The 13,959-nt window shown below is 40.5% G+C and overlaps 1 protein-coding gene across 1 annotated transcript; it reads right to left on the reverse strand.

Moving 5' to 3' along the window:
• Nucleotides 1-1,073: 1,073 nt before the first annotated feature.
• coq8b (coenzyme Q8B) lies at nt 1,074-12,365 on the reverse strand. The gene is made up of 16 exons (XM_055029061.1): nt 12,264-12,365; nt 11,661-11,842; nt 11,401-11,551; nt 10,364-10,551; nt 9,979-10,045; nt 9,367-9,441; nt 8,969-9,088; nt 8,800-8,885; nt 8,574-8,714; nt 8,404-8,485; nt 7,260-7,353; nt 6,971-7,112; nt 3,962-4,069; nt 3,792-3,857; nt 3,522-3,608; nt 1,074-2,394 (listed from the first exon to the last, which is right to left on the reverse strand). Coding segments are annotated over exons 1-16 (1,950 nt in total). The 5' UTR covers nt 12,265-12,365; the 3' UTR covers nt 1,074-2,034.
• Nucleotides 12,366-13,959: the final 1,594 nt, after the last annotated feature.

Here is a 13,959-nt window from a genome sequence, read left to right on the forward strand (position 1 = left end):
AAGCTGCTGATGCTTCTGGAACCTCAAGGTGGAGGATCCTCCAGAGGCTTGGGGTGCATGAACCTACTATTCAGCCACCCCTAACAAGCTTGTTCACTGATGACTGCAGTGCAACCCTGGATGGTCCAGAAGGACGCAGTAGTGGATTGGTGGTGGATGGTCACCACATCCCAACACGGCTGTGATGTCAGCAAGGAGGTGTTGGAGTCATTATTTGGGCCAAAATCATGGGGAGAGAAAGAGAGCTGGTTGGACTCTTCAGAGTCCCTGAAGGTGTCAAAATGACCTCAGCAAAGTACATGGACTTTCTGACTTATCACTTATCACTTTGTACTGCTCTTCTTCAAAAAGAAGAGCAGTACATTCAGTATCAAAATCATCTTCATGCATGACAATGCACCATCTCATGCTGCAAAGAATACCAGTGTGTCATTGGCTGCTATTGGCATAAAAGGGGAAAAACTCATGTGTCACCGTCCTCCTCTGACCTCAACTTTATTGAGATCACCGTCCGGTGATCTATAATGAGAAGCTTGTTGGAAAAAAACCCCAAAATGTTTGACCCAAGTCAAGTGATACCAAATATTGAAGTAATGCATTCAAACTTTTACATTTGAAGACATTAATACATTTCTTCTATTATTGTGGCAGTTAGCCAATACAAATTTTGATAATCATGACTTACATAAGACAAAGAGTTTTGGTCTGATTTAACATCAGACAGAAGAAAAAATGTGTCTTTTCATTCAGTGGAAACTTCTGGTTTGACATCAGACATCTAAGATGTCTGATTCTTTTGCAACAGCTGCCTCAGAGCGCTGAAGCTTTGCTTGCTAGCATATTGGACTTCAGCAATAACATTGATTTTTTGTTTTTTGGCATGTCTGGACTGGATGGGTTATTACTGACATCTGGTGACAATTTTGTCCTTAAAATATATTTACACTGATGTGTTCTAATACTTATTTAACCCACAGCTTGCATATGTAGAACATAAAGCTAACTAAAGCAAGATTCTTCCCACGTGTAAGGTCTGGTTTCCAATACAAATCAAACACACCAAGTCCTCATGCTCAAGTCCTCCTTTTTTAATAGTTTCTAATGGCCTGATGGGACAGTAAACTGGCAAGATTACCTTGGGGGGTTGTGGTGTTAGCTTCCCTGAATAGAGACCCATCAATGCCTCCATTATCTCAAGGCTTAAGTATCTAAGCCTGTAATTATGCTTGCATGTCGATGCAAGACAATTGCAGGAAACCGTGGGGTCAAATATGGCCTCCAGTTAGTGACGTTTCCACAGATGGGTTCTTAAAGCTGAAATGGAAAGATCGATCTGTGATCAAGAAAAACTTCGACTTTTGGCCGTTTAAGGTCAACAACAAAAAAAGGCACCCCTTAAATAGACACCTCAATAAGTCTTGCATTTTAGTTATACAAAACGAAAGCACACAAGGAAATAACGTATTCTCCAGACACAATGTTGCTAATGTGCTTAAAATAAGCACAATGGAGTTTTATGGCAAGTAGACTTCATAATCAAAGGCCATTATTCTGCAGGGTTCCATTAGGCCGTCTAATTCCTCTGATAATCTGCTCATCCAGTCTGGCGGGCATCACATTTAGGTGAAAGCTTTGTTCACAGACTCATTCTCCAACAAAGGAAAGCCTTTGGCAGCATCAGATATCCTCTGCAGGGACTATTATTTGGGGTGCAGACATTTTCTTTTCAGAAATATGACTGGCCTTGCCGTCATGAGATTTTAAGTTGGATTCTTTTTTTAAATCATGGCAAACACTTGAGGAGATATGTTTGTTGTGTTAAATAAAATTAAAAGCTGTTTCACCAGTAAAACGAATCATTTGCTTAATTTTTTTTTCTTTTTTACAGTAATTCAACAGAATATTGTAACATTTTTACATTATTGTCTATATAGGAGTTCAGGTGCGCCTCAGACAGCTCATGTTGCAACTTCACAATGTTGAAGATCCAGATGACAGAGTCCAGTCCAGAGTCTCCACCTCAGGCTAATTCTTTTAGCACAGCGATCCCTGCTTATTTAGAGCAGGAACAATCGTCTCTCTGCTTGTCTCGGCATTGGCTGGTGCCATCTTCTCAGCCTGCCTCCTCTGCATGTAGGCGTTGTACACGTCCAGGAACATGTCCCTGCAGGGTATGTTGGCTTTCAGTTTGGAGCAGATCAGGAAGGAGCCGGCCATCTTGCGGTGGAGAGAGTAAGTCTCCTCGGGGGGAGGAGTGAGGCGATGGCGCAGCATGATGGGGACGAGGTCCTGAATGCGATGTGTGGTGTTCTGTGTGCCGAAGTCAAAGGGCTCAGCGGACGCAAAGGCTTCGCCGAGGATCATCACGGCCTCAACGTGGGCATCCTTAAAGGCCTGATGGCAAATAAGAACCTACATTAAACTTCATTCCCTGATCTATGGTGCCTTGCAAAAGCTTTAATGCCTGTTGAACTTTTTCAGATTTTGCCACCTTAAAGCCACAAACCTTAATGCAATTTACTGAATTTTAAGTGCAAGACCAACAACAAAGGACATATTAAAGTGAGGTGCAAACACCCACTTGCACCTCTCTAGGCAAACTCTAATCCGTTAGGTTAGAGAGTTTGGTTCATTTGAGGAGGTGTGAATGTGTAATCTTACTCTGGTGTGGACCAAAACAGTGAACTTTTGTCTGTTTACAAACCTTTGAATGTATATGTGAATGCCAAGTGGACCAGATACCATTCCAAAAGGAGGGACCGGACTACAGCGCATCCAAGTGTGCGTTTAGAGATAGCGCAAGAAATTGATTGTTTTTCTGTTTTTTTTTTTGTTTTTTTTTACCAGCAGCAAAAGAGAAATCCTACAACAGCTAAAATCTGATACCACTTGATTTTTGTTGGGCTCAGTGTCTTCTTCAGAGGTTTTTGTGTAATTTCCTTCAGTGGTTCTTGGTGCAGTGCCACCACAGGTGAGGGGGGTGAAATGGTTTTTCAAAGGTTTTAGTTTGTTTGACAATGCAGTATGAAAACGAACCGCATCAGCTGAAAATGAAACAAATGTTGCACTTTTGGTCTCAGGACAAACGGGTGTCAAAACATTACATGTTGGATTTAAGTCTGGACTTTGACTTTTGACATCCAAGCACATGATTATCCTTTGATCAAAATCATTCTACTGCAGCCCTAGCTGTATGGTTAGTTGTTGTCTTGCAAAAATGTGAACCTCCACACCAGCCTGCAGCTGGTTTCTCTCCATGACTGCAAATCATCCACCTGGTGTGTTGAGGTTGGTATATACTGTAATGTTTCCGCCACAGCGGGTTTAAAATTGAATTCAATTTTGGTGTAAACTGTTCTGATCAGTAACATTGGTGAAGACAGTTGGAAAAGAGGATGGGAGGTATGAAATGACATCAAGCACAGAATGCAAATAACAACGGTCAACTTAGGCAGAAGAAAACACTATATCAAAAATAAAAGAGCAAAACAGAAGCAGTAAATTTCATTAAAATAGCCCACCTTGGTCTCAAAGCCTGTCAGGAACTTCAGGTCTTTGGATTTGGACAGGACGGTGTCCCGATCACCAACAGAAGCTGCATAAACCACCTGGACACATGATGTAAGAGCACAGGCAAAACCATCAGAAAGCAGAAACTGTGTTAGTGCCATTAGCAGCTGCAAAATGTCTACATGGATGAGTTTCTTGGTAGTCAGATCCTTGGTGTTCAATTATTCAGAGAAAATCTTCCTTCATAAATCATGCATTGAGATTCACAACAGTCAGCATACCTGGATGTAGTCATCTGTGAAAGTTGCTGGGTAGCCTCTGCAAGCTCCAAAGTCTAAGAGGACAACCTGCAGACAAGGACTAGGGTTAAGATTCGTGCTGCATATTAGAGGAAGACGAGTTTAAAAGGTTCCATTATGTTAAACATGTTCCCCAAATGCAGATTTTTCACCTTGTTGGTTTCAGAGTTGTAAAAGAAGTTGGCCCAGTTTGGATCAGTCTGCATGAACCTGAACTCAAACAGCTCCCTCAGACATAAGTGCAGGATGTTGTAACAGATCTCCAAAGGAAACAAGACAATAATTTTATTTCTATATGCATATGATGGCCATGTCATAAAGCTTTGCAACAAAGTGGATCATACTTCGAAAAAAAATAAAATAATATATATATATAAAAATAAAATTCCCTTCTCACCCACCGCGGGTGGTTCTTATCCTCTGAGCTCGGGTCCTCTACCAGAGGCCTGGGAGCTTGAGGGTTCTGCGCAGTATCTTGGCTGTGCCAAGGACTGCACATTTCTGGACTGAGATGTCTGATGTTGTTCCTGGGATCTGTTGTAGCCACTGCTCCAGTTTGGGGGTTACTGCCCCGAGGGCCCCGATGACCACAGGCACCACTGTGGTCTTCACCTTCCAGGCCCTCTCCAGTTCTTCCCTGAGGCCCTGGTATTTCTCCAGTTTCTCGTGCTCCTTTTTCCTGATGTTGCAATCACTTGGTATTGCTACATCTACCACAACGGCTTTCCTCTGTTGTTTATCCACTACGACAATGTCTGGTTGGTTCGCCATTACCATTTTGTCTGTCTGGATCTGGAAGTCCCACAGGATCTTAGCTCTGGTGTTCTCTACCACCTTTGGGGGTGTTTCCCACTTTGATCTTGGGGTTTCCAGTCCATATTCTGCACAGATGTTTCTGTACACTATGCCTGCCACTTGGTTATGTCGTTCCATGTACGCTTTCCCTGCCAGTATCTTGCACCCTGCTGTGATGTGCTGGATTGTCTCAGGGGCCTCCTTGCACAACCTACACCTTGGGTCTTGTCTGGTGTGGTAGATCTGGGCCTCTATTGCTCTGGTGTTTAGGGCTTGTTCCTGGGCGGCCAGGATGAGGGCCTCTGTGCTGTCCTTGAGTCCAGCTTTTTCCAGCCATTGGTAGGATTTACTGATATCAGCCACTTGGGTTATTTGCTGGTGGTACATCCATGTAGGGGCTTGTCCTCCCATGATGGTATCTCTGGCACCTCAACCTCCGTTCCCTTTTGTCTGAGACATTCACTGAGCACATTGTCTGTTGAGGCTTTGTCCCTGATGTATTTATGGATCTTAGTTGTTTCGTCCTGGACAGTGGTTCTCACACTCACTAGTCCTCTGCCTTCTTCTTGCGGCTCGTGTACAGTCTCAGGGTGCTGGATTTGGGATGGAACCCTCCATGCATGGTTAGTAGCTTTCTAGTCTTAATATCTGTGGCTTTTATCTCCTCCTTTGGCCAGCTAATTATTCCAGCAGGGTATCTGATTACTGGCAGGGCATAGCTGTTTATCGCACGGATTTTGTTCTTGCCATTGAGCTGGCTTCTCAGGACTTGCCTTATTCGTTGGAGGTATTTAGCTGTGGCTCCTTTCCTTGACCTCATCGAGGTTGCCATTTGCTTGTGGTATACCTAGGTACTTGTAGCTGTCCTCTATGTCTGCTATTGTTCCTTGTGGGAGTGAGACTCCTTCTGTGCGGATCACCTTCCCCCTCTTTGTGATCAGCCGACCACATTTCTCTAGTCCGAATGACATCCCAATGTCCATGCTGTAGATCCTGGTGGTGTGGATCAGTGAGTCGATGTCTCGCTCACTCTTGGCGTACAGCTTGATGTCATCCATGTATAGAAGGTGACTGATGTTGGCCCCATTTTTGAGTCGGTATCCGTAGCCAGTCTTGTTGATAATTTGGCTGAGGGGGTTCAGGCCTATGCAGAACAGTAGCGGGGACAGAGCATCTCCTTGGTATATGCCACATTTGATGGACACTTGTGCAAGTGGTTTGCAGTTGGCTTCAAGGGTGGTTTTCCACAGCCTCATCGAGTTTGCAATGAAGGCTCTCAGAGTCCTGTTGATGTTATACATCTCTAAGCATTCAATGATCCAAGTATGCGGCATTGAGTCATAGGCTTTCTTGTAATCAATCCAAGCCATGCACAGGTTGGTGTGTCGGGTTTTGCAGTCTCGGGCAACTGTGCGGTCTATGAGGAGTTGGTGTTTGGCTCCTCTGGTATTTACACCGATACCCTTCTGTGCCATGCTCATGTGTTTATCCATGTGTTTGCTTATCTTGGCCGCTATGATGCCTGACATGAGCTTCCAGGTTGTGGAGAGGCAGGTTATTGGTCGGTAGTTGGGTGGGACTGGACCCTTTGATGGATCCTTCTGGATTATCAAAGCGTATATATATATATATCTATAGATATATATATATATATATCTATAGATATATATATATATATATATATATATATATCTATAGATATATATATATATATATATATATATATATATATATATATATATATATATATATATATATATATATATATATATATATATATATATATATATATATATATATACATATACCCTGCGCAGAACCCTCAAGCTCCCAGGCCTCTGGTAGAGGACCCGAGCTCAGAGGATAAGAACCACCCGCGGTGGTGAGAAGGGAATTATTTTTGTTATATATATATATATATATATATATATATATATATATATATATATATATATATATATATATATATATATATATATATATAAACAAAACAACAGTATTTAGCTTTTCTTTTTCTTAAATCCTGTCAAGTTTTACTGAAGAAACAGACCCAACATTACTCACTGCTTTTCTAACCACCAACAAAGTTTGTAATGTCAATTTAAAACATAGATTGTATTCATAAAGTGTAGAAGTTTTGATTCCACAGTTTTCATGTGTGTGTGGATACTGAAGGTCTTTGCTTTCTATTTATGCAAAGTTACCTCAGTGACAATATATTCAGACTACTTTTGTTTATGTGCAAGATGCAGATATAGAGAAGCTTGTGATAACGGCATTCTTGCAAAAACTATTTGTGCAAATAAATATACAAATTCTCAACTCCAACACCTAAAACACAATGTGCTTTTTGAGACAAACTGTACCTGGTTCCTTGTTTCCTGATCCAGGTCTATGCAGCGATCCAGAGGAACTCCTTGCACCAGCTCCATGGATATCACCCTGCGTGCGGACAACTCGTTGATTACCTCTGGGATCTGGAAATATGGGTCACCCTCCAGCAGTGACCTGCAGGCCAGACGTGTGTTGTCCAATAACAGAAAAAATTAATTTAAAAATGTCTCTAACAAGAGGTTGGGAAAAGTAGTTTTAATTTGACATGATGCAAGTCAGTGCACTGACAAACTGCTTTGTGGCTGAGACATATAAAGTTACCTGAACTTCTTGGCGCTCTCTGCTTCCCTCTTATAGTCGCACTCCCACCCCAGCTCTCTCTGGAGAACCTCCAAGCTGCTGTCAGCAAAAAGACCTGTGGACAAATGGAGCAAAACTCAGCATGTAAAAACAACCAAAGCATAACCGTTCACTTCATTGTTGAACGTGCCAATTCAGATGATGTGTATGAGAAAAAACAAGGAGTTGAATCAGTGATAAGACTGATTCAACTCCTTTGTGCAGAAGATTTTGTCTTTGACCTTCATCGACATCTGATGCCACAAAAATGTTTCAGGCTAGACAACATTTCTAAAAGAAACTTGTATATTATTAATTAAAGCATAAATAGCCACCTGCAAAATTATCCTAACATGTTTTCTGCATCTCCTGGAGTTTGATTCCTTCTATTTGCATTTTTTGGTTCTATCTGTTCAACAAAAATGTTAAAGTAGATAAACCCCAAAAGAACAATAGATAGTGTGAAACTCGACAGCTGGTACAACTATAGCACCACCTCATGGTCAATTGCAGTGATGACACTGAATGAAAGAAAAAGTTTAAAATTTAAATAATGTTTCACGTAATCAGCTAAATTAAACTAGATAATATACCTTCTGGACATAAAATTAAATAGTATTAACTCAAGTTTACATCACATCCTCTGGTACACTTGTAGTATCGTTACAGGTATAAAAAAAAATGTCATAAAATGCAATCATTTTAAAATTCTTTAGCATTTGGTTACTGTATTAGTTTTGCATTTCCATTTAGTTGATAAAATAAAGCCAACAGAAAGAAGCTGCTCTGTGGAGCTTTTTTTCACATGGTGTGATGCTCTGTGTTCTTATACAGCATGCTGCTCACCACTCTGAATCTGCAGCTTTAGTCTCATTACTAACATTTCTGGTGTAAGAAGGAACTTTTTTTCTGTTTTTTCTCATACATACTTCGCTAACTAATAACATTTTAAGTATTTTTTTTTTTTTTAGCATTTACTCACATTTCAATGTAAGGCAGGTGTGTACAAAGTATGACCTGGGGGATTACTTTTTTAAATCATAAAATAACAAAAATCATTTTATAAACGGTGTAAAATGGAAATGGGGATGGACAAAGAATGGTAAGATATTATTTACAGCATTACCTTCTGGCAGAACCACACTCATCTTCAGTACTGACATCAGGTTGTCTATGTCACTTTGGATGCTGTCTGCTACTCCAGGGTACTGGGATGGAATTGAGAATAAAAAGACTAAAATTAAGACAAATATTGAGGGAAAGATGGTATTTCTGTTTGTGTTAACTGTTTTATACCTGAATCTTCATGGCAATCTCTCTTCCATCCTTCAACACTGCATGATGCACCTGTCCGATAGAAGCCGCAGCAAAAGGTTTATCCTCAAACGATGAGAGCTTCTCCCTCCATCCTGGCCCGAGCTCCTCCTCCAGGACTTTCTACTCAGACAGAAACACACACTTTTCTGTGATTCATTAGATTCAGTCAGTCACTTTGAATCTGTCATGGACAGATTGTGCTTACGGTCATCTGCCATGTGGGCATGAAGTCTGCGCTCTGTCGGACTCTCTCAAAAATCTTCTGCAGCTGAGGGTTGATGAAGGAGTTGTCTGAGAAAAGAGAAGACATGCCAAGGTTGGAAAACAACACTGATTGTGAATGGACTTTCACATGAAGCTGTGATAGTAGGTACCTTGTATGCTGAGCATCTGGCCTATTTTCAGAGCTGCTCCTCGAACCTTACACAGCGTGTTGACGATTCTTTCAGCGTTGGCCTCCGACAGGAAGGGCGAGTCCATAAGCGCATTCATCTCTGGAAACACCACATAAAAACAAACATGTTAGAAAATGCATACTGAGAACATATGATGTCCAATATTTATTACAGATTATTTCTAAAAAAAAAAAAATTTGAGCAAGTTGTGATTCCCACAGAGCTCAACTCCTAAACCTTTCAAAGGCTTGTTATACTTCTTGATCCAAAGCTAGCCCAACTTCTCAGAGTCCCAGCAGCTTTCCAATAATCTGTTGAATTTGTGAAATACCTCACTACAGCAAGAACACTAAACAGAGAAGTGAGAATGTCTTCACCTCCTTTTTGTTTCCCTCCTAGTGACTGCTTGGCCACCTCCGCGATGGCACCGATGCCCAATCCGACAGCCAGTCCTGCAGTGGACACACAGAAAAATGTAATGCTCAGGTCTCTGTCGGAAGAGTTCAAGCAGTTTTCAAATGTTCCTTTTAAAATTCTGGTAATAAGGTTTGTAAGCATTTGGTTATCATTGTCAGCATTAGTAGCACTTTTGACTATATGAATATACAATATATAGCAATACACTGTAGATACTTGCAAGTGACATTAAAACCACCATAATTAATAATTTTAGTGTTACAGTGAAATTTGAGGTTTTAATGTCACAAAATAGGAAAAGCTTCAAGGTGTATGATTACTTTTGGAAGTCACTAAATAAATCTGATGTTATTTAAATTTTAAAGGGAATATATTATGTAATTTTGACTTCTGAGTTTTATATCATTGCATTTGATTTATAGCATTTGGTTGTGTTATAAAATGGTGCTGTGCCTGGAAAATACATAATACTGCCTTTGTTAACCAGAATTTTAACTTTGTAAGGAATATTCAGAAGCAAATAAGAAATCTGTCAAATGAGCCAAAACAGAAACAAAACATTTAATTCTCACCACCAAAATTAACGAGCCGACTGATTCTTGTGGAGGGAACTTTCCTCTCCTTGGCTCGCTCACTCAGCTGAAGAAGGTGAAAAAAGCTGTTATCACAAGTAATTCCTAACAGTGTGAGTAAAGGAAAAATAGATGTGACTGAGTAGGTTTAAGAAATACAAGCAGAGTTCTGACTTTGCTTGTGTTTTATCTAATACAGCACCACCCTGCGCCAATTGACACATTAATACTTCCATATTACAAATTAAATGTACTAAAACACCCTGAGGTATTTGTCTCCACACCTCATTTTAAATACAAACAAGCTCAGATCAAGATTTTTCTGTTTACACAGTAAATATTGCGTAATGTGCAGTGATATACAGCACAGGCATTTCAAACCCACCTTCTGTCTGACTGGTTTTGACTGGCCCTGTTTTGCCTCTCTGGCTTTCTTTATGTCCTCAGGCGTGAGCTTGGACACCACTGTGTCGTGGACAGATCTGCTCTGGCAGTAGAAGCGCCGATGGCTGTGGACAGTGTGCAGGAAGCGAGAGTTCTGTCCTGGCCAGCCGGCTCCACTTGAAGCTGTGCCTGGATGAGAAATTGTTCCAAGAATAAGAGGAAACAGGAATGTTCTACAACATAAAGACATGAAGGTGATGACTTCAATTCCTGCTGGTTCAGAGTGTAACGCCTGTGTTTGGTTGTGAAGCATGAAGACTGAATGAGGGACACTGGTGCCACATTGACCAAGAAGGAATACACTGAACTAAACATTGATGCTTGTTCTTCCTTAACATGACATTTAAAGGCTGACAGAGATGAGCAACAGAGAGTTTATGTTTATTGAGTACTTGATGTCAGCAATATATTTCAAAACTTTTGCAACACACAAACAAAGCTGGGGTAAAACATCAAGACAAAGACATCTTGAAAACATGAGCGTAAAACCACTGGAGAGGTAGCGTTTCAGCCAGAACGCCCACTACCAGTCTAAAGAAATAAGATTTTGATAATTAAATTCAAACTTTATTCTTTGTAGCGAAGACAAAGCTAAAAATTTGTGGTGGGAGTTTTAAAACCACAGCCAGTGGAAATAATAGTCAATGTATCCTGAAATACATCTAAGACACTGTGAAAGCTGTTAAAAGGAAAGTTGCCCTGTGATTTGTTGACTTCCAGAGTCAAATCTCAACTAAAGAGGAGAGGGTCAGTCAGTTTGTATTTAATGGATAACATGGGACAATTTATTTGGTACACTGTTATTCAGTGATAATAAAAACCTAACTTTTTATCCACTTTGAAAGATATTTAGACCAAGTTCCAAGATGTCTCAGTTTCTGCCTGAGTTTTCTCTGTTTCTTTTAAATGTAAGGTTTAAATGGCTTGCAGGCATTTTTTTAAGATTCCCTTGGCATCAAAAGTTTGGGATGTTAATACCTGTGTGCATCCCTGAAGTCGGTCCGACTCCTTCTTGGCTTTGCTCTGTAGTTCCAGGGGGGAACTCGGATCCCATCGCCCATTTGGCTGCTTCATCTGGGTCCATATTATCCCAGCCTTCTGCGTCCGGAAACACATCTTCTTTTATAGACTATGGTGCACATACACACAAACATAACAGAAAGCATTTAGACGAAGATAGGAGCAGTCGAGTGAAACCTTTACTGTCTCCCACTATGACAGACAGCTTATTAACTCACCTCGTTGGTGCTGCCCATAAAAGTGGCCAGCAGGCCTTCAGCCACATCTTGAGCAGCTTTGACTCCTGCACCCACAGATGAGTTGCAGGCCATTAATCTGAGCTGCTCTCCCTGGGTGGTGACCAAAGCAGAACCCACTTTACCAGCCCCACGCAGAACCTGCAGGACCTCTGACAGCATCACTTCAGACATACAGAAGGGAACAAATGAAACAGGGTGGTCTGAAATGGCCAAACAAATCAGCCGCAGTTCTCCACTACGCTGAAACTACACAGGAAGGACAAAACAGTTGTATTCACAACGGTGTTGTTGTGAGTACAATATCATGTTTAACCTTGGATTTGTCTGAGAAAATTTACCAGACATGTGCCAGAAACACGTATTATCTCAAATCAGAGCGGGAAAAAATATTCTCAAAATCATAGCAAGCATTTAGAAACATAACCAGCTCTGTGTTTAGCTCCTGGATGTACTCAAGTCAACATACGGAGCTGCAGCTGAAAGATGCTAAAAACGACAAGCTAGCGACTGCAAATTTAAACCCACGGTTCTAAAGTCTGAAAGAACAACACCGGCCTTGGTTAAACCCTCGCCAGGACTTACTTTTATTGAATAAAATCGTCTTCTAGTGTTTGTTCAACGGATGCCCTTTCAGCAGCTCTTATGGTCTGTTTTACAACGGCACACAACACCCGGAAGTTAAAGCTCAACAGAATGAACTAACGTCCAATGACAGATGTAGATGGGCGGGGTTTTGATTGCAAAACGACGGGTACGTTCTTTTGACCAACCGCGGCACTAAATAGTGGATGACGAAACTGCAACGGGAATAAATGGACCAATCGTGTTTAACCAAAGGCGGATCAGAGAAGAAAAAACCTCCAATGAGGGTTAAGAGGTGTTCCCATGGAGGTGGGTTACCAAATACACGTGCTATGAGGTACAGTTACCAAACGTATAATTATTTTCCTCAAGGTTCCTGATGTAGGCATAACGTTTACCATTCTGTGATTTCCACTAGTAATTACAGTTTTTAGACATTTTTTGTAGTAATTTAAAAAGACTAGTTTTTTTTGTGGATTTGCATATTAACAACAATTATGCCTACAGCTTTAGGAATATAAACATATGGCACACTTAAACATTATGTGAAATATAAGCTGCATTCCAAAATAAATTCAAAACTGCAATTTCCTTGTATGAAATCTATAGCATGGACTTTGAAAGGTTGAAATTGATGTCAGAGATACTCTCCAGGAAAACTGACTGAGCTTGGGCAATATTGAAAAGAAAATGGACAAATGATTCAATGTTTAGATGTATACATCTCTGAATTACTTGCAGCTACACCTAGTTTTAAAAAGCATTGGTTCAGTAGGGCTGAAGTGCACACCACACTTTTCAGAATTTATTTGTAAAACTGTGTTTGCCACGCTAAATCTTAATAAAGTACATTTAGCTTAATAAAATATGACAAAACGTCAAAGAATCTGATTAGTTTTGCAAGGCACTGGAAATTATAAAATTCTGTTTGCAGCATGTAATGGTATACAATGAAAGCACATAATAAGGTGGAATGTGGCCATCTGCTGGACAAACATTAAGACTTTGGATTCTGTCTGTACTGCTGAAAGACTGGACGGACTTAAGGTTGAAAGGAGGTGCCGGTGTCAAAATGTTTCGGGGGGGAAATTTAGTGAAATATTAATGACGCTTGCTGTCTGTTTGATTGTTGTGGGACACAATGTGTGAAGAAGTGAAACATGAGAAACTTGGCTCTACAATGTCAGGTTCAGTGCCAGTAGGAAATAAAGGAGACACATCATGTTTCAACTCAGTGAAGGAACAGGTTGGGAAAGGCAAATGATAAAGAAAAAAATTCATATTACTTTTCAGAAAAACAAATACAGTGCATCTAAGTCAGGACCAGGATAAATCATTTTAAAGCTTTTTCCACCTTTGACGTTGCACATACCCTGTTCAATTCAGCTGAAAAACAGAAGTTTGGGATGGAGTATTTTAAAATGAAAAAGGTAAAATATGGGGTATAATAAAGTGTAGGTAATAATCAATAAATGCAGTAAATTGAGGCCCAATAGTGAAGAAACAGGATGTTTTTCTTTCAAAATTGATGAAGAATGGACAGAAACTAATTAAGGAAAGTACCAGTAGGCCCAAGATCACAGCAACGCAGAAGGAGCTGCAGGAATTTCTGCCCAATGGTGGCTGTGTTCAACATGACATCATTCTCCTGTAGTCTTCAAATGTCTGAACTAAGCAGAAAAACATTCAGGCCTGT

This window comes from Poeciliopsis prolifica, unplaced genomic scaffold (assembly GCF_027474105.1).
Source record: "Poeciliopsis prolifica strain line A6 unplaced genomic scaffold, Auburn_PproV2 SCAFFOLD004, whole genome shotgun sequence".
Classification (NCBI taxonomy): Eukaryota; Metazoa; Chordata; class Actinopteri; order Cyprinodontiformes; family Poeciliidae; genus Poeciliopsis; species Poeciliopsis prolifica.